This window comes from Limanda limanda, chromosome 5, assembly GCF_963576545.1.
Source record: "Limanda limanda chromosome 5, fLimLim1.1, whole genome shotgun sequence".
Taxonomy (NCBI): Eukaryota; Metazoa; Chordata; class Actinopteri; order Pleuronectiformes; family Pleuronectidae; genus Limanda; species Limanda limanda.
This window is the reverse complement of record NC_083640.1, coordinates 10,201,409-10,221,762: the sequence shown is the minus strand read 5'-3', so window position 1 is coordinate 10,221,762 and position 20,354 is coordinate 10,201,409. Positions and strand designations below refer to the sequence as shown.

The window sequence follows — 20,354 nt, the reverse complement described above, 5'->3', positions numbered from 1 at the left end:
AGTGTAAAGCAAGGACAAGCCTGCAGAGGACAAACATGAAATTCTCTCCTCACAGAGCTCCTCTCACTGCATCCGAAACTTCACACGGCCGTAAGCAGTTTTTACTTTTCTCTGAGGGGAAGCAGCGTGACATGAAAATGCTGACCCGGAGGCCACAGAGAGCGATCGGATGGACTCGGTGCAGGGATGTGATTGAAAAATGAGGAGAGGGAAAAAAAAAAATCAATAATGCACAATACATCAACTCTATAAGTCCTGCAGACGCTGGTATGTGGAGGTGACTATGTAGTGGAAAATGTTGTCTCCGCTGCATCTAGTGACTGAGGAGGAGTTTGGAGGAGTGGGGAGATCTTGGACGTTTTGCTGGGAAGGAGAAAAGGCAGGTGGGAGTTGGAGGAGATGAGGGTTCAGGGGAGTGGGAGTTTGTACTTGTGAGCGTCTCTCCGTCTGCAGACGTGCCCAAAGCAAACCATAAAAACAAAACTGCAATCAATTCAAATGACAATTCAAAGTGGTGTTTGTAATAATGACGATTATCGAGTGGGAATGTCCCCGCTGAGATGGTAAGAGGAATATAAACACATAACCATCAACAGTTGACCTCTCACTCTTGAGTCATCTGAACACCGCGTCAATGTCCAGTAAAACAACACAAACTATCTGGTAGGAACACTTGAACTCTTGAGTCAGTGTAAACAGTGAAGCAAAAGCCGGACATTCGTTGACTCATACATGGGATTCATCTGCAGCCCGACCTTTGTCATGTTCATGGAAAAGCCCATTTTCAAGTCCCCCACGTCATTTATTAATCATCTCCGGGGTAGAGATGGAGAAAACAGACACTGTAGGTGGAGGAGAGCTGGAGCTGAAGACAGAATTGTGGCTTTTGGTTTCTTTTCTTTTTTTCATAAATCGCCTGCCACATCAGAAATCTTCAAATGCCAAACCGGTGCACACTTCCAGGACTTTAGAGGTCACTTCGACTGAAGCCAACTCTCTGTATCTGTAACCTGAATACTTTCACCAGATGGAAAACACAATCTGTTCAAACTCCCCCAAAGGGATTTGGCAAGACAGTGAGTTCACAGTGGAGGAAGAAAAAAGAAAAAAAAAAGATTACAATGACAAGTCTGATTCACTTTAGCCAAATAATGAGGGAAAATGCAGAAAAGAAGCAGACACATTTATACTTTGAGCCGTGAGACATCAGCCAGCAGAATTATGTGTGCATGAGCTCCACTGTACTCTCTCTCTCTCTCTCTCCTCCTCCACTTTATTTTAGTGGCCTTTGAACAGCCGGTGGAAAAAAAAGAAGAATATTTGTGCAGGGACAAAAAATAAAAAAAACACAACCAGGAAGGGAGAAGATTTCAGAAAGCCTTTGTTTTCCCAGCAGCTCTCCTCCATACAACCCATGACACAGCCTGCAGCTTCACACGCTCACGTTTTAAAATAATAAAAGGCACACTGGAACTTTTCAACCAGCACTTAAGCCCAAACTTTTCATGGATTTACTCAGACTCACCCCCCCCCCCCCCCTCTCTTCCTTCCTTTTTTTTTTTAGGATTTTCAGATCCTTTCAGCCACTCTTCACCCAGCAGCTTCACAATGTTTTCAAAAATGCACAATAAACTGTGTCATTCAGTGCAAAACAGACGCACATTGTGTTCTCTGGAGCCTTTTAAAAACTACATGCACTGCTGTCATCTCTCTGCAAGATCCACACACACACACACACCAACACACAGAGAGAGAGAGAGGGAGAGAGAGAGAGCAAGAGAGCGAGAGAGCAAGAGTCGTGGCATGTTTCTACCTCCACGTAAATAAGGTGAAACAAACCCCACCGCGGGGGCAAAGAGGGGGATCTCTCACCAGCTTTGCAGGGATCCTTGTAGTCGATCGGCTCTGAGGAGGCAGCGGGTTCCACGTAGTAACCCGGATCGATCGCGTCCAGATCGATCGCCGATATCGCGCAGCAGAGCCAGGAGAGCAGGAGCAAACATCTCGCCGCCAGATCCATGATTGTGGTGGGGGAGACGGCGGAAAGCGAGGGATAAAGGTGAAGGAGGAGAGAGGGACGAGAGAGAGAGAGAGAGAGACAGGGAAAGAGAGAGAGAGGAAGAGAGGGAAGAGAGAGAGGGAGAGAGAGAAAAAATGGGAGGTTTTGGGGGGAAATGAGATCCCTCCGGAGGGCGGGTTTTAATCCCAGCCTCTCTCCGGTGTCCTCTCGGCTCTTGGGGGCAGAGATTTCTCTCGTCCGGCTCCGGGCGGAGGAAGAAGAGCCGGAGAAACTTTGATGATATGGCAGCTCCGCAGGGGCGGTGGTAGAATGGCCCCCTCACTCACTGATGCCCGGGCACATGCTCACTGCTCCCCAGGGGCCCTGACACAGGTTAGGGGAGGGGGGGCTCAACACAAAGCCTGTAATGTCTTTGTCTAAAATGAACATTGTAGTGTTAAAAGTCTAATTGTACTAACAGACCTTCAATTCAATATGAGTTGTCCAAAGTTAAATATGTTAAGTTCATGATGAGCTTGGAACCACAGATAGTTCAACTGGCCCCTGGTGTCACAGCAACCGGTCAAATTAAGAAGTTTGAATATTTATTTATTTATATGTTCATATTTACATGAAGTATTTGATATTTAAACATCCTCCTCCGCTTTTTATTAAGTATATTTTACCTTTGACACAGAGAAAGACTTTCAGCAAAGCACACTTCTTCAAGGCTTGTAAAATTACTCATGAGCACAAACGCGCGGGTGTCGGTCCAACTGGGCTTGGTCTTTGTTACTATTAGAAACATGCACTTTCTTCTAGCTTTCACATTTGCAAAAAAAATTCACACACACACACATCAAACAGACTGTGCTCCACCTTTCAAGCAATAACGAGTTAGATGAAGTGATTACAACGCCACCTGCTGGACACACACGTAACACTACATGGAAAGCATGGAAATTGAAATGTAAACAAACAAAAAAGGTAAGTAAATCAAATTAAAAAAAAGTAAATACTTTAAAATTTATCGAACAGAGTGAAAATATTATTTTTAGCCTATGTTTAGCTTGGGCCCAGAGTTAGTTATAAAGGAGCACCTGGTTTTCAGTTTGGTTTTTGACATTGTTAATAAAAGTGTGTAAAATGAAAAAGTTTAAATTCAACTGCATCTACAAAATAGTGTAGTGAATCTTAACAGTTTAAAGTTGTTTGCACTAAGACACCATTGTTATTTTATTTAATCTACCCTACATACACAGGAGACATCAGAAATGTGCACTTTCTTCAGGCTTACACACTTTCACAATTATTTTCACATACACACACATCACAGACTGTGTTTGACCTCATATAAATCACAAACAAGTGATTACAGCGCCACCTCTTGGCCATGTACGTCACAGTACACGCAAAGCATGTTAAAAGTGAAAAATAAACATACCAACAAGGTCGGTGGATGAGTGTGTCCAGTGTGTCATGATAGTCTGAGCTGTTTTTCTTTATTCTGTATTCTTTATCTATTTTTTATTAATGAATCATTCTGTGACTGTGAAGCATCAGGAGTATATGTAGCCCATAAGTATTTACAAGATTAATTATATATAATGAATCACTGATAATTTTTCTTCATCTGTCCTGTAATTCTTTCTTTTAATTTACACTTTTAGGAAATATGTAGTTCATATATGTATATGTTTTTGAATATTTGTATGTACCCAGATTTACATGAACATATATACATGAACTATTGTTGTTTTTATCATCTACAGGAATGGAGTATTAATGTAATAAATGTATAGTTTAATCTAGTTTAATGTACTAACTAAAGGACTAACTGGCATCAACAGTGCAGTGTACAGTATATTCCATACAGTTATAGCTTAAAGTTGGACTTGCTGGTTCCCCATATTGAAGAATAGTCTTTATAATCTGATGTAAAAATCTTAGCAGTGATATCAGAGGCAGTGACGATTCAAATTCATTGTGAAGAAAACTAAAACTGAAGAGCAGAACAGACTGGAAGAGGAGACCTCCGTTGGACCACATGAGTATCCAGTGGTGCTGATGATGGGAGGCTGCAGCAGCTCTGTTGCTCTGTCTGACTAGCATCAATTATCCTGTCCCTGCCTATTACATACAAAGCCTGGCTTATATAAGAGGAGAGCTACACACTCCTCTCTTTATCTTATCTGACTGCTGCCTATGTAAGGAATTCAAGACAGGATGTGTGCCGAGATGAGTGGGCTGTATTTATGTTACTGCTGTAAACACGGCAGTTTAAACTACCGTGCATGAGAGTAATCTCCTTCATTATACTTTGAATAAGAGGAGTTTCTCAGCTCGCTCAAAGCTACAAGTGTTGTACACAGAACCAAATATTTAGATTGGCAACATGGAACACAATGGACTGTCTTCTGGGGGAAAAAAAGGCTTTTTACTGCGATAGTGTCAAACAAGGGGTCCATATAGACTAGAGTGATGTGATGACACAGCACAGATGGGAAATATTGCCACATACAGTAGTTTAGATTAAAGAGGACATGAGGTTATAGAGGAAATGTAACAAACAAATGTTCCCATAAATACTGACACATAGGATCTGTTCATTATTGCAGCGTCTTGTGTGCATTGTACATATTATTCAAAGTGAGTATTGCAGTCAACGCCATGAACTTCAGCTTCTGCGACCACATGATTATGATCAATACTCACATTTACAGCTCTGAAAATTAGTTCTCACTCTTCCGCAACATATCATACTGTTGAAATTACTATGAAGGGTTACTGTAATGATGATGATATCATTATTGTGACAGATAATATAAAAGCTATGACTAACATTCAAATGTAGACACCCCACCAATATCGGTAGATTTGTAAACATCCAGTTGTGACACCAAAGGTTGCGTTCCTGTTAATCACGCTGATACATGAGATGTATAATAATAGAACTGATGACAAAGGGAATTAAACAAATAAACAGTCTACTCAGGGAAAAGATAGTGTAGTGTTTGAACCAAGAATTGCTGTCTGCCAGTCTGTTACAGTGTTACCATCAGTCCAGCGAGGTCGCAGTTCATCTTCACATTATATCATTTCCTCCCTTGAGGAGGACGTATCATCATGCTGTGTATGTAGCTGTCAGAATTTGCTTATTAAAATTAAAGGTGAAAGAAGAGTTATCACATTGTAGCATTAAATCCACCACTGCAGCGTTAGCAGAGTCTTCGCTGTCCATTTGTTCACATGGAAGAAGCTCAGCCACAACTGACTGGGACTGCGTTGCCTGTTCCAAGCGTCTCGACGGGGGGGGGGGGGGGGGGGGGGGGGGGGCTCTGGAGGGTGTGAGCCAGGTGCTCTGCATGTTGTGGGGGGGGTATACATCATTACTGGGAGGGTGCAGTCTCATCAGCAGGCTGCGGCTCTCTGATGCCTCTGGTACAGCACCAGGTCCCATCAGGTGCACCACCAAATGGAAACCACAAGCCCAGATTTTCACTGCTGTAAAAGGGCAAATATAATAATTAATCCATTTATATTAAAGCCTTGAAGACAAAGAACTGCTTGACATTCACAGTAAATCTTCAGCTCTAGTACTTATGACAGATTCAGTGTTTGCAGTGTCTTCAGTAATAGTACGAGGCTATTATTAGCCACAATCAGATGAACATTTTTAGAAGCACAGCTTGTTTTTGTACAAAGCCTCCCCTTTAGATAGAATATGGAAATAGTTAATAATGAAATGAATTTTACTCTGCAGACATGTAGGGGTTCATTGTAAAGTTCCATTGTAAGATTTCAAAATAGGAATTTTAGTTTTCTGTCCCGATATGCAGAACTGGGTACCCTGGAAAACAGCTGCTCTATGAAACAAGCTCTTAAAAGCTATAATCCAAATAAAAACCAATACAAAAAATAAATAAAAACCATATATATATATATATATATTTAAAAATACTACTACTACTACTTTTGTTTATACGCTTAATCCTCAGTATATGATCAATAGCTGTTGGAGGATTATGCTCTGAAAAGCTTCTTAAATATTCATTATACCATGAGCTGTCATGTAAGAGATAACGGTAAGTAAACAATAAAAAATTCCATGTGCCGTTTGAATGAGACACACCTGGTGCTCCTGGGGGGGAGCCGGGGTCACAGCCTCACCGCCTTGGCCGGGAGATCCCGCTCTACCTGGCTGCGCTCCTCGAAGCGTCACCGTTATAGAAGTCGGGACTTTCTGCCCTACTGACAACACACAGACAAAACTGCTCAGCACTAATGACTTCACATCCTCATCCCCAAAATACATCAAGATGGACTTGAGCATTTTACTTAACCACAAATGTCATCCGACATGGATGAAGGTGACGAAGATGATCTCTTCTAGTTTTGTGGTTAGGTTAGCAAATAAAAACAATTGCAGCATGATGAGAAGTAAAATGTTGTATGTTTAGTTGCATGACAAATACTACTGATTCACACTGGAAAAAGAGCAGACACACACATAATGAAAACATGAGTTTGATTCCAGTCTTTATTGTGACAACAATAACAGATCTTGGGTCATGCAATATACTGTTATTGCTTTCAACACTTCTCTGTCAGAGGTCTTATTTATGGATATTATAAGCAGGTGATTAAATGAAAGGGTTTTCAAAATGTTACAACATGAAGAGGCAAACTAAATAAACACACACATGAAATGACAGCTTGAACAAACAAAAGCAGTTTGGTCAACTTTACCGACATTTATTTGAAATTATTCACAATTCTTCTGTATCAAATCGTCTCATACATTTATATTTTACATTTACATCAGTTTCTACATGTGCCAAACATAAGATGGAAAATCTGACCTTACATTGACCATAATGCTCTAAACATGAACTCAATACGTTGCATGTTGCTGGTCTGTATTCAGACGCTGTATGGCTGTTCATCTGACTCAGCAAACTGCAGTCAGGCTCTTAAAGGAACATATCTTCACACACAGGTCGACAGAACTGTCCTCTACTTTTACCACCACATTTCTCCCTGACCTACAGACGTCCTGATCTAGTGTTTCCAAAACAAAGGATGAATGAACCCTGGGCATTCAACGTGGCCGTCGGGTTTTGGCAGTTCGAGACATACCAGCGGTCTGATTGGTGATGTGTGCCAAGCCGGGCAAGCTGCTGGCAAGTTTGGCAAGCCCACCATTGGTGAGCAGCTGGTGAATGGCGGTGGTTTTAGCCACTCCCCCTGTGGTGACCACAGGCACCGCTCGGAGCAGAGTGCTGCTGCTGGTACCGACAGAGCTCAGGACCTGACCCTGGGGCTTCCCACAAGCCACCTGAGTATGGAGGAGGAGAAAAACAAACAGTTGATGATGTCATCCAGAACAGATCTGCGTTCTAAAGAGAAAGGTGCCAAAACCAAGCATTTCATGCCTCGTCTACAATACAATTTGAAATATATTTTCCCCTCTGTTTTTAAACACCTGTTTCAAGGAATATCTTGAATCAGATGAGAAGACAAAAACAACTAAAAAAGGTCAAACAAGCATGCCAAGCCGGTAGGCACAGATAAACTCTACATTAAAGTTCACCAAAAATGTAAACTCACTAATTAACTACTCACCACTATACTGATGGAGGGGTGGGTGAAGTGTATATGTCTACAAAACACTTTTGGAGTTTCAGGGCAAAAAAAACCATCAAAGCCAAATCCAATACAATTGAAGTAACTGGGGACTCCTTCAGACTTAAAAAAAAACATAAAATGCCTCCATACTGCTCGTGTGGTGTCATCTGTGTGGCCTGAAGCGCCGACATTCAGGAAGGAGCGATGCTAACACGGACCCTGCGCATGCCCTTAGGCCAGAGCTTGTGTGTGGTGCCTCCAGTGTGTGCATGCGAACACGGGTCCAAGAGGATATCACAGTGAATGAATGTGGGGGCTTTCGGACACTTGGATGACCCCACAGGAGCAGTAAGAGGTATTTCAAGTTTTTTTTCTGTTGTTTTTTCACATTTGAAAAATGTATCACCAATTACTTCAGTTGTATTGGATTTGGATGCAACCCTGTTTACCCCTGAGACTCCAAATTGTTTTGTGGACTCAAACTCTTCACCCATCACTCTATCTGAATAGTGGTTAGTACATAAGGAGTGAATTAAAAAATGTCTGTGAACTATCCCTTTAATGATTCATCAAATACCAAACAACATTGTGAGCATGCTCAGTGAGCTTATTCTCCTCCTAACCAGTAAACAGCAGCTGTTGTTGTTATTTCTGGCTAAATGCACAAAGCAACAGTAAAAATGTGTGACGTTAAGCTATGCCATCATCGTTTCCCAAACACTTGGGTTTACATGTACACACAGAACGACAGGGACTCAGACAGAGGCTGAAAAGTAGACAGTATGAGGAAAGTGATGCCTTCTCTGAAAATGTGCATGATTCTGAATCTGTGCATGTAAACCATTTCAAGTAATAACCAAAATTGAAATGACAAGCTTAAATATACGCACAATATGTCTCCTTAAAACAAACAAAACTTTCCTTATGGTCCTTCAAAGGTTATCGAATGTAACAATGTAGTCAGGACGTACCTGGCTGCTGCCTGTGTTGGCTGCTGTGGACGACAGACTAGGAACTTTGGTGATGATCTCCTGAAGACTGAAACTTAGGCCTTGAAGCAGACTGCTGGCGGAAGGCGCTGAACACAAATAAAGAATCAATCAATGAAAACTTGGTGAAATCAATGCCAATTGATGTTGATACAACAAATCCTAGTTTCACAAACTGTTATCACCCATTCCCCTCATGTCTAAACTAGATGGACAGACAGACACACACGGACGCACGCGCACACACACACAAACAAGTCATGTCCAAAGGGTAAGGATCGGGACAGTGATAGACAGCAATGGCGCAAGAGGTGATCAATGATGTTTGTTTAATTATGTTGTCCTTGTACACTGTTATCATCCAGTGTTCAAAAGTTTAATCCCACTCCAACAAGCAGCTAGAACTGCGCTTTGTGTTGCGGCCACTGCGCTGAGATTAGCTGCGCAGTTGGGAGCAAAAACAGGCGTGCAGGGCAGGACAGGACAGAGATACCTTGGGCAGTAGCCGGAGCTTGCGCCTGGACTGGTGTGGACGACCCTGACACCATGCAAGGCTGCACGCTGCTGAATGAGCTGGAGCCTGGGGACAGGGCACCAGACACTTCTGAGAGACTACCAGACCTGCAGTGACACACATAACCACCAGTCTACTCAGGAGCTACCCCGGCAAGTGCTGTTTGTCCATCACTCCGCTCCCAAACTCTGAGTACACAACTTATCAATCCCTCTGCAACAGACACACTTTTGCCTAATAGGGTGGGAGGGGGTGTGGGTGTAGGCTTTGTGAGGGGTTGGAGTGCGTGTGTGTGGCAAGGCCAGCTAGCTTACCGCTGGCCTGTGAGAAGTCCTGAGAGTTCCTTGGCTCCAGCCACAGTCTGTCCCACTGTCATTGTTAAGGGCTTCCCAGAGACACTCGCTGCAGGGAGAAGAGAATATCAGAAGTGAATCTTTTTACATATTCAATACCACATGAACATCTGTTTTATGGAACCACAAAGAAACAAACTATCAATAAATCCCAAAATGTTTTTCTCTGTGTGTAAAGAAAACCGAATAAATTCTTTATATAGTAACTACATTTTGCACAGCCTCAGACATAAGTGATAATAGGATATCAATGTGTGTACCTTCCTGTGCAGCATGACTGGTGGCGCCCCCTGCTGACTCGCTTTGGGAAACAATGGTCACCTTGATCTTCGCTCTCTTGGATGCTTTGCTTGGTGTGGGGCTCGGCGTCTGCCTCCTCTTGCCATGGGACCTCGGCTCATCTCGGTCAAGGCCCTCCATCTGATCACTGGTCACTGGCACTGCACCACACAAACACAGAGATATTTATTAAAAAATAAATATTCAAAGCATGACAATGAGTGTTTTAGTGCAGTGCAGTGTTTTATTGTGTGACATTCATATACAATTATAGCAATGGAAACAAGGACAGGAGTGAAGAGACAGAGGAAAGAGAAAGGAAGAGGGATAGACACTTACCAAAGATACAAGGAGGAGTACCAGGAGGAAGATTTTTCCTCACAAGCATGTTTTGTTTCATAAAAGCAGCAAACTGAGCTGGAATGAATTGGAAAGAAAGCCGGAAAAGGAAATTTGAAAGAAGAGAAAAGACAAGAAGATGAGGACAGTATTTCAGTCACGTTCCATCTTGCCCCATTGGATGTCGTGATGTGATAATCTCTTTAAAATATAATTTATTTACAATCGATTTCACATCTCACACACCACCCACGCCTGCTCAGCTTGTACCAAAGTCAGCAGAAGTTGAGGTGAATGACTCATTTAACGGGGTTATACAAACAAGTGGGGCAAATCCCGATCACCAGCACAGTGATCCTGGCACCTGTGTGTACACGGATCACTGTGCACGTGCAGGTGAACGTGAATGCTGCCTCAGTTTGTTTTCAATGCATCCACAGTTGAAGTCTGGTGGTGAGCTAACCTTGAGCCTGCTTGTGAGTGAGGACTGTGCCAGAGCGCTGCATGTGTGTCTTGAGGAGCTGTGTCGCTGTAATCAGACTGGACTTCTGTGCTGGAGACAGACCTGACGTCTTTGGTTTGGGACTTGAGGTGGGGCTGCTACACACGCTAGACAGATCCTGAGGACACATTAAAGTGGAATAGCACCTGATGAAGAAGGTTTGGTGACAGTAAAAACCTATTGCTGTTACCATTTGTGAGATTCAACATAATTTCATTTCAGCAACCCTAAAGGCTCATTTATGCTCAATGTTAGATATGTATACAGGAACAAATGGAGCCCTCCTTCCATACTCTGCATTCATTGCATCTGTGTTTGTGAACGTCTTCTGAAAGTTTACAGATACGGAAGAAACGGATTAAATGGAGCAGTACCACTAGAAATCACGGGGGGGAGGGGCAGTGTTGCCAATACTTCATGTGATTCGAGGAAGAATGGTGGTACTTTTTTAGGATAGACTTTGTGAGTGAGTGGGTAAGAAACCACAGCCTTCTTCACCGGAGCAAAGGGACAAACGCCTGCTGTTGCCCATCATAAAAAAAGGTACATAATCATAATTATCTCTTCCAGCGTTGCCATGTTTGTTTATTTGTATGTATTGCTCCACAGCCATGCCAACGTAATGCAAAGTGACAGTTACAGCTTTTGAAATTGACAGATTTGTTTTGTCCATATAGGTGGCATAAATGAGCCTTAATGTGGTTTGTACATTACAATACATCACAAATGTAGAATTTTTGGATTATTACAGATAAATTCCAAAGAATGACACATTGGCATCACGGAGCCAAAGACACAAAGAAAAATTGAATTCCTATACGCTCCAATCTTTTCTCCTGTGGTTCAGAGACATTTGCAGTGACAGGGTTTTCATGGCAAGGAGGTATTAGAGCCGCTTACTCAAGGAGCTACAATGCACTGATGACTTATTTCAGAATTCTGTTACTTTTGTGAGTGGAGGAAATGAAACCTGTGTGTTTGTAGAGATGGTCATCATCCCCTGAAAACCTCACACCCATGCAACCCTTAGACAACTGCATTCAATAAATAAGAGTATTTTGATAATATTTTCTTATATTTATGAACAGTTGCAGCCAAGGATGTTCATCAAATAGCGTGACGTAAAAATTGCCGTTTGTAACTGACCTCTGAACCTGATGGTGAGATGGGAAGTCTAAGCGCAGGGGAGGAGGGGCGTCCTCTCTCCATGTCAAAGGGAAGCTCCCGTCGAGGCCTTTTCTTCTTCTCTGTGTCCAGGTCCCTCATCTCTCCCGAGCCATGACCGTGGCCCTCTGCCCTCGTGAGGACGCCTGACAAGAAGTCAGCAATCTCATCCTGCAGTACAGTGAAGAAAAAAAACATTGTTTTTTTGAAAAGATACTGCAGAGTATGGAAAAAGGGGTCAACTGAATCAGTCAGCATTTTAATCAGGCAGCTGTGGAACGATGTTAGCGCTCCCTGTTAATGTCAATTTTCAATCATTCTATGATAAAGATCATTTGATTGGGCACATATCAGGAGCTGCTGTTTGACAGTGGGAAAAATTACAATACTGGATGAAAGGTCAATATTTGCCACTCTTAACAACATAGCAAATATATATAATTAGATTGATTCTGGTCTTTTAGTGAGAAAATGGGAATAATATTTGTTGTGAATTGTAAACGTAGCAAGCCTTTAAAAAGCTAAACTAGCTTACATTGTTCAAATATAGTTTGTATGGCATCCGCAGCCCCGACACTCCTGGCATAAAACATTTATCAGATTGGTCATTTGTGAGTGCAGATCTACTAAAGGAAACTGAGTGAGTGCAGACAATCACATTAGTGTCACTGTTCATTGTTCAATTTTGTGTTTCATTTGTTTGTTGATTGATGTATTGCTTCTGTCAGTGACTAAGGTGAAAAACTCCAGAGAAAAAAATGACAAACCTGAATGCAGCGATCCACCATGGTCTGCGTCAGTCCCTCTGTTCTCATCTTTGCTGAATTGATTCTGTAGTAGAGGGATATAATTTAGTGTTGCCATTGCATGAAAACAAAATCCTTGCATTCTGCTAGACACAATCCCATGGTACTAACCTGAGGTTGTCGTCAGCTCCTCCGACCACCACCATGCTGTTGTCTGCCCTCAGCTTCTCTCTGAACTCCTCCATACCTTCGTTACTGCACTGCAATGCGTTCTGGCCGACCACAAACAACACTGGAGTCTTCATGTCCAACAGTGGATCATCAACATCCTGAAAAACAGTAGCACATTAACAATCATAAATATCAATCATTGATTAAAGTGAAATTTAAAATCATAATTATATTGTGTGAATTTTGTGACAAATTCATTCTTGAGTTACGTGCAAAATGCGTTTTCTAAGGGTCAAACAGAAGTTGACTTTTGACCATCAAAATTAAAATCGCTTCTTCCTCCAGTCCAAGTGAAGGTTTGAGCCAAATTGATACATTGTCCCTGAAAGCATTCCCAAGATTTCATATTAATGTGAATGGGGTGGACAGACAGACAACCTGCAATACCTCTGGCTATCACCATTGTGGAGGCATGTTACTGAATATGAATGGAAGATCTTACCCCTCTTGGCCCATTGACTGTTAGCAGGGGGAAGCCAAGACACACCACGCCAGTCAGATACTCCATAAGGGATACCTGTAAATAATAAGTAGTATCAAATTATGAAAGTTCAAAATAATTTGCTTTTCTTCCATGGGTGAAATCTGTTTATCATTACATTTAACAACATTGATAAGTTATGAGAAGTCTTACGTGACAAGCGATAAGAGCACCCGCGTTCCAGCCAACCAGAATAATGGGTTTGTGGGGGAAGTGACTGTGAACCTGGAGGTTAAATATTAACACTTGATTAAAACAGCTGCAGAAATATTACAGACAAAATCAAACATAGTAGGATTTAGAATATGTTGGATCTATTTTATTCCAGTTTTCCTTCACAAACATGATCAGTAAAAGTGCTGAGGTTGATAATTTGTATGCAATTCATTTTGATTAGAGACATTTGATCACAGTGTCTTGTAGATTGGATTGTGGTTATTATGCACACACGTATGTACATATAAAAAGGTATATGCAATGCAATAAGTACGAATAATTAAAATCCACTAAATGACAAAATATTTCACATCAGCTTCTTTATCCTGATAAAAGTAAACTCTGTTCTAGGGCTGCCGCGATTCGTCGACGTCATCGATTACGTCGACGCTGAAAATGCGTCGACGCATTTTTTTTTTAAACCGCTGGGCACCAGCCGCGATAGACTATGCATGCCGCGGCTGGGGCAGCAGTCGCCCCGGCGCCCCCCTCCCCTCCACGCAGCCGGAGGCTCGGTGTGCGGCCCGCCTCAAGTTGTTTTGTTTTTTTGGGGGGGGGGGGGGGGGGTCCTCGTCCACGGCGCTTCACGGCGTCGCTGGTGCGGGGGCTTCCTTTCTCCCGCGTGGGGGGAGGGGGGGGCCGCTAGACTGAGTCCAGAACATGTGGACATGCTGACATTCTTACATTACAACACGCATGTCTAACTAACGTTTGAGTTTGATTTTGAGCTGGACACCATTGTTTCTTATACTTTAAACTTGTTGCACTTTGTTTAATATGCAGACATAACTTTTTTATTTTGATAAGGGGTTAAATAGAAACTTTGATATCTTTTTGAGTTGCACTGCTGACTTAACTTATATGCCCTCTTTTTTATTTATTTGTATCACGTTGGAGTTGCTAGTTTAAACCTACAGTTTTGCACTTTAATATTTGAGCCTTTGTTTACATTTTGTTTTGTGCTGCATTATACGATGACATACAGTTTGTTGTTGTCAAAATAAAATTAACTGAAATGAAATGGTCAATTTGATTTTTTGGAGGAAAATTAGTCGTTTAGATTAATCGACTAATCGATAAAATAGTCGTCCGATTAATCTATAGAAAAATAGTCGTTAGTGGCAGCCCTACTCTGTTCTCCCATTTAGGTGCCAATGTCAAAACATCACATGACTAGTTTTTTTAGAATTAAGCAAATAAGACCTACCTCCATGACCTTGGCTCTGACAGTACCCAACATGTGCTCCAGACACTGGGTGATGCCAATATTTGCGCCACTGTTTACATGAGTGTTCACTGGTATGACCTGATATGGAAAGAGCTGTTAGAGGCACTTTTCTAAACACTGTGTTTGTTGTAGCAAGCTCAAGATTTAAATGAGTTGTGCTTCAGACCTTTCCTAAACAGGAGAGCTGTGATTGCCAGAATCGCATCCGTCGCGAGGTAGAGAGGGCAGGATAGGTTGGGCTTGATGGTGCCATTAGGATGAGCGGGGATCCAGGAAGCTTGCTCTGAAAGATGTGAGAAAACAGACAGGGATCCGGTCTTAAATATTTTGAAGAACAAAGTGAATACGGTTCTGTCAACATGTTTTCTTTTGGAGTGAAAGGTTTCATCTTACCGGTTTGTTTTGAGACAGAACTCCAACAGCAGGGTCCCACGGCCGTTTCAGCAGCAGTGACAGAGCCTCTGCACTGGGAGCTCCAGTCTTTGCCGAAGGCATCAACATCCTGTCAATCAGCAACGGCAACTTCCCAGACACAGAGATGGGTAATAATGAATCACGAAGCACAGACGCTGCAGCTCACATCAGACAATACACCAAATTACTACTCAATCAATTACAGATATGATACCTTGCTTTTGAGAGTCTGCAGCACATCCAGGTAAGCAGCGAGCATGGCAAGGCTTAAGGACTCGATCATGGTGGTGTGCAACCACTGCGTCAGTTTGGTGTCCCAGTTTACACTGGCTAACGAATGCCGCACCTTTCTGGCACACTTATCCACGGCTATCCTCCGCAGAATTGGCTCATTGGAAAGCTGAGAGAAACGAAATCCCACAGAACACCCAGTATTAGGCCCTGTCCAAATTCACCCCTTAGCCCAACTACTTTGTTTTTGACATGGCAGTAAAGGGGTAGTCTATTCAGGACCCCTATAAAAACAAAGGTGTAGACGGAAATTCCTGAATGCTTTACGAACAGACGAAGCGAATCAACATGACGACGGCTGCTGGTAAAATGCTCAGAAATGTACAAACATGGGATTTATTTGGGAACGCTACTTTTACAGGCTCAAAATGTTATAGAAACTAATTTGACTACATGGCATTCCCAATGTGGCTAATCTAAAATCTGCATGACATAATAATGCAGATCTATTTCTTCAATTTTAGCTCTTGAGAACATCACTAACTTACATTGTCATTGGCCAGACGAGCGAGTCGTTCAGCGTGTAGAGCTTTCAGGACTTTATTGAACAGTTTGTTCTGGGCCACTGACCATCCAGTCCTGAAAGACAATAACAATACAGTTAAAACAACATAGTGAAACTGAGATACTTTCAATCACAATGCCTACACTCAAACACAAGTGTCAAGTAAAACAATGGAAGTTGAATTACTTGTTCAAATGTTCCTCCCAGTCATCGGGGGGTGGAGGGCTCTCAGCAACAGTGCGAGCGAACAGGACATGCCGCTCACACTCCTTCATTACACTCAGAGCTTTGTGGTTGTCATATAGAGGAGTCGGTTTTGGTCTGACTGTTTCCACATCAAGTAGAGAATCACATTCTCTGCAGAAAAAGATACAAAAAAATCAAATTTCTGTGACGCAGAACAGGTTTAATATTTACAAGAGCTAAAACAGAGTGGACAGCTGATGATAATCCAAACTGTAGTCTAAGGAGCTTTTTGACTCACGACAAGGCTTCGGGTTGGCGACGGGGGGTGACAAACAGTGTCCTTGTGGGCCGGGCACTGCTGGCATCTGGGTGGGCATTCCACGGCTTGGCATAGCTGTGGTCCAGGAACACTAAGTCCAGCTCTCTTTCATGAGCCGACAGCTGGAAAAGCAAGGATGTGCCCATCTTCCTTGCTGATATCTGGAAATCCTTATCCATTCCACGATGCATCCTCTTCCTGGGCCCCAAAGGCCCATGAGAGGGGCTCAACAACTTGAGGGGATTCAGACCGAACTGGAGGGTACGAGGGAGTTTAATTTAGTTATTTTAGATCGGCTGAGAAAACAACAAATTCTTTTCTTTGCCTTTCACCACAGAACATGTAGATTAGACTATATTTGCAACACAGTTTGCGGAAATATATTTGAGCTGAAACTTATGATTACAGTTAGCGCCCATGTAAACCTCCTATAATGATCTTGGAATTGGTTGATTTGTATTCATACAAGTCAAATACTCAAAGATAATCCGTGATAGAAAATTATATAATAAAAAAGCAGCAAATTATCACATTAGAGTAGTTAAAAATTGCATTAATAGAGGCTTAATCAATAAGTCGATTACCAGGAATTGCTCTAAAACATATATTATATCTTCAGGCTCTGGAAGAGATTAGTCAACTGTACACAAATTAATGTTTTCTTCAATTGGTAATTTTTTGGAGAGTCTCCTAAATATATATTGGTGTCATACTTAACCCAGTAGCAGAGCTCCTTTATAATTATGACTGCATGTTGAAGATAATCTCAAATTAATCTTCTACAATGGTGAATCAATTGAGTCATTTCAAAAGCAAATGTATCAGAATGTTCTAGATGTAACTTCTTACTCTGAATATATGATAGTTTGGGCAAACCTGTAACATTTACAGCAAACTACAAGAGCCTACACTCGATCAAAACAACAGAGAGAGAGAGAGAGCTACCATGGGGTCTGGGAGAGGCATGCACATTGTACGATGCTTTCTGAAGCTCAAACAGTGATCGATTTTCAAGTATTAATAAACGGTCGGTTAATCGATAAGGACAATAACCGGACAGATGTTTAAACACATGTTATGCTGGGTCTGACAGCAGGGGAGTGTACACTTCCATGTATTTTATCCACACTGAGCACCAGCCATTACTGCCATGTTCTGAATATATTGTCTTATTCTACATAATCGACCTACTACGTGTAAACTATTGTGAAAAACACGATATATGCAGAGTTATCAATAGTTTAGCAGCCATCTCTAATGTTGAGCCTTTGTACTGCGACTGAGGGCTGGCCTAGCGACGCTAGCGTTAGCATAGCATGCTAAGAGCTAGCGGCTAGGCGCTGTCTTTGTGCTGCTCACCTTCTCTTTGTTCCTCTTCGTGAACGCGGTGGAAATATTTCTCATGAGAAAACGGAGACGGGTGAATAAAGTATTTCTTGGTTAATCTCTCTCTATTTAACGCGCTAACATTTGCTGTGCGTACTTCCTTTTGTTACACGTATTGTTGCCAGGTGTCGTCCGCGTCCTCTTCTCTCTGTCCAGTGGAAACCATCAGCAGCGTGGAGCCGTGCTTCCACCAAACCTGGCAACCAGCTCTCTGGCGCCTAGGCGTCTAAACACAATACGTGGACTGGATCTACGGCCGAGATGGATCCGGATCCTTTACTCCGTCCACAAACCCCAGTGTAAATAAAGTCAAATGAACAACATCAGTTTGAATTGCGTCAACAATGACCGCCGGGTTATTTTAATACAACATTTAAATGTTGATGCATTTGATTTGTTTATAAATTCAAATTGATTATATTTTTAACATATTCGAAGATCTGCCTTGCCCCTTATTGAAAGGGATAAAATGCATGTTTCAATTTGCAGCTCATTAAAGCAAAAGTTGTTTTTTTGACCTCGACCATCAACACCAGGCAATCGTCAAGCCCAGCAGCATCTTCATGGCCACGAGGTCAAGCAGGCCAGTTTACCCCTTATGGCCCTCACCACCATTTACCAAGGCACCTTTAAATTGTCAAACTTTATGTTTTGTATGAAAACCTAGTTTAAGCTTTTCCTCACTGAGTGAAAGGTTGTGGACAGACAACGATGAACCTTGTACAGATTGTTAAGCCCTATGAGGCAAAATGTAATTTTTGAATATGGGCTGTACAATTCAAATATATTTTATTTTGACATATTTTAAGATTTGCTTAGCGAATGCATTTTTTTTCTGTTGGACAGATACAAGAGGCAATGACCTCTTCTAGTGAAATGACTGCTCCTCCCCTCTTTTTATTTACATCCAAAGGTCCCTATTGACACACTGTTTAAAAGAGCAAGTCCTTCATTCAAAATACACAACAGCCTCTCATCTGACAACGTGGTCTCAAGTCTGACTGCCACCATGGTAAGTTCTAATCAGTTAAATTTTCTCTTTCGTGGTATAGATATTGACTGGAGAAAGTTTAGTGAATCCTGGAGATAAAGAGTTGTTATATACTGGTGAAGAAAGGTTTTAGAATAATTAGTTTCAACACTGTTGAACAATCTACATGTACAGTAGGAACCAAATTGCCAACATGGTTTCTGTGTGCTTGGACTAAATGTTAAAACTGCTGGACTTGTTTCTTTTTGTCTGACAAGAAATATTTGTACCTGGCTGTGTTGCTGTGTTGCCTCCTGCCACTGTCCAATGCTCAATGCTACTTCATGGAAGTTAAACCAGGTAAAGCAGAAACACAGGCACACAGGCTATATTTGTGGTTTATACATTTCCTCATTACAACGATATATATGACACAGTATTACACATTGTGACTGTGATGAAAAATGATTACAGGCATGACACATTGTCAGGACGGTTCCGATCAAACCTGGCATGAAGTAGGATCTTCATGGAGGAATAGCGAATGTTATGACTGTACCTGTGGACAATGCTGTTCTGCGTAAGTATCACAACATAACAGTGTTTAAGTGGAAATATAACAAATGGAACTGTGTTACATGTTCACTGTCTACTGTTAACTGTGTGATTGCAGGTATTCGACCCCTAAGCAATTCCCCGCTGACTGTGTGTCAGTGTTCGACTCAGTGGCATGTGTATACAGAGTGCACAAGAGGAATGACCCAGCAGTCGAATGTCCAATTTATGGTGCAGTTGGCAAGTGATGCAGTCATCGGGTCAGATGGCACCAAGGGCTGAAGTATTTGATTTCTGTTGTGGTTGTTGTTGTTGGGTTGAGGGGTGTTTTGTTGGTTGGAACAGACAGCTAAGGAGGAAGCAGAAAAATAAAATAAAATGCTTCAACAAATAAAATTTCAAATGAATAAATAAACTATTAAATCCAGACTTACTTTGTTTTGCTCAAACTGGTACAGGAACAAAGATAATTTGTAATAACAGAGAAAAACAACACATGTTAAAAGGGCACTCCACCAGTTTTACACATGAAAGTCACTCGTTACAAAGAGTAAACCACTCTGACTATGTTAACAGTTCTACACAGAGTTTTAGCTTGGGTTAAGGATCTATAAGTAAAACAGAACAGGCTGCATTATAAATAGATGTATGGACTTTAAGAGTGTGTGTGGGGGGGGGGGGTAAGGGTTATGAGAAAAATGCAGAATACATTTTTTGTTGTAGACCAATACTAGAGAAACTTACCTTAAAATATATGTTGCTCTGATTCTTACACTTCACCACAGACAGCAGGTGAGTGAGTGAGTGAGTGAGTGAGTTATGATGATGGATGGTGCGTGGAAGAGTAAGGTGGAGGAGCAAGAATGAGATATCACAAACACACACACGAAAAGCTGGAATTTCATCATAGCCAAAGCTTGATTGTAAACTTGATTGTCTCATAGTGAACAAAAGAAGAAGGCAGCAGGCAGCATGGAGGAGATCTGCACATTTGAATGAATCTGACTTAACAGCCATGTTAGCAGCTAAGGCACAGGTACCTATCGGTACCTATGCACT

The 20,354-nt window shown here is 41.9% G+C and overlaps 2 protein-coding genes across 4 annotated transcripts in view; both read right to left on the bottom strand.

Annotated features, from left to right (window-relative positions):
• Positions 1 to 2,255, bottom strand: part of bmp1a (bone morphogenetic protein 1a) — a 31,492-nt gene extending 29,237 nt beyond the window's left edge. The window contains exon 1 of the mRNA XM_061071802.1: positions 1,873 to 2,255. Within this exon, the coding sequence (XP_060927785.1) occupies positions 1,873 to 2,020 (148 nt within the window). The 5' untranslated portion in view covers positions 2,021 to 2,255. The remainder of the gene's footprint in view (positions 1 to 1,872) is intronic.
• A 4,266-nt stretch (positions 2,256 to 6,521) lies between these two features.
• Positions 6,522 to 17,925, bottom strand: kansl3 (KAT8 regulatory NSL complex subunit 3). Of its 3 annotated transcripts, none has more exons than XM_061072190.1 (19): positions 17,744 to 17,922; positions 16,364 to 16,638; positions 16,066 to 16,236; positions 15,863 to 15,953; positions 15,298 to 15,483; positions 15,063 to 15,191; positions 14,836 to 14,952; positions 14,649 to 14,747; positions 13,379 to 13,450; positions 13,187 to 13,261; positions 12,685 to 12,842; positions 12,535 to 12,598; positions 11,750 to 11,938; positions 10,565 to 10,721; positions 9,744 to 9,923; positions 9,445 to 9,532; positions 9,110 to 9,237; positions 8,599 to 8,705; positions 6,522 to 7,337 (listed from the first exon to the last, which is right to left on the bottom strand). In XM_061072190.1, the coding sequence occupies exons 1-19, from the start codon at positions 17,786 to 17,788 to the stop codon at positions 7,101 to 7,103; spliced, it is 2,568 nt and encodes an 855-aa protein (XP_060928173.1). In that variant the 5' UTR covers positions 17,789 to 17,922; the 3' UTR covers positions 6,522 to 7,100. The 3 variants fall into 3 exon arrangements, with proteins under 3 accessions (XP_060928173.1, XP_060928174.1, XP_060928175.1); XM_061072191.1 differs by having other exon boundaries at positions 7,271 to 7,337; positions 9,110 to 9,196; positions 17,744 to 17,925; XM_061072192.1 differs by lacking the exon at positions 9,110 to 9,237 and having other exon boundaries at positions 7,271 to 7,337; positions 17,744 to 17,924.
• Positions 17,926 to 20,354: the final 2,429 nt, after the last annotated feature.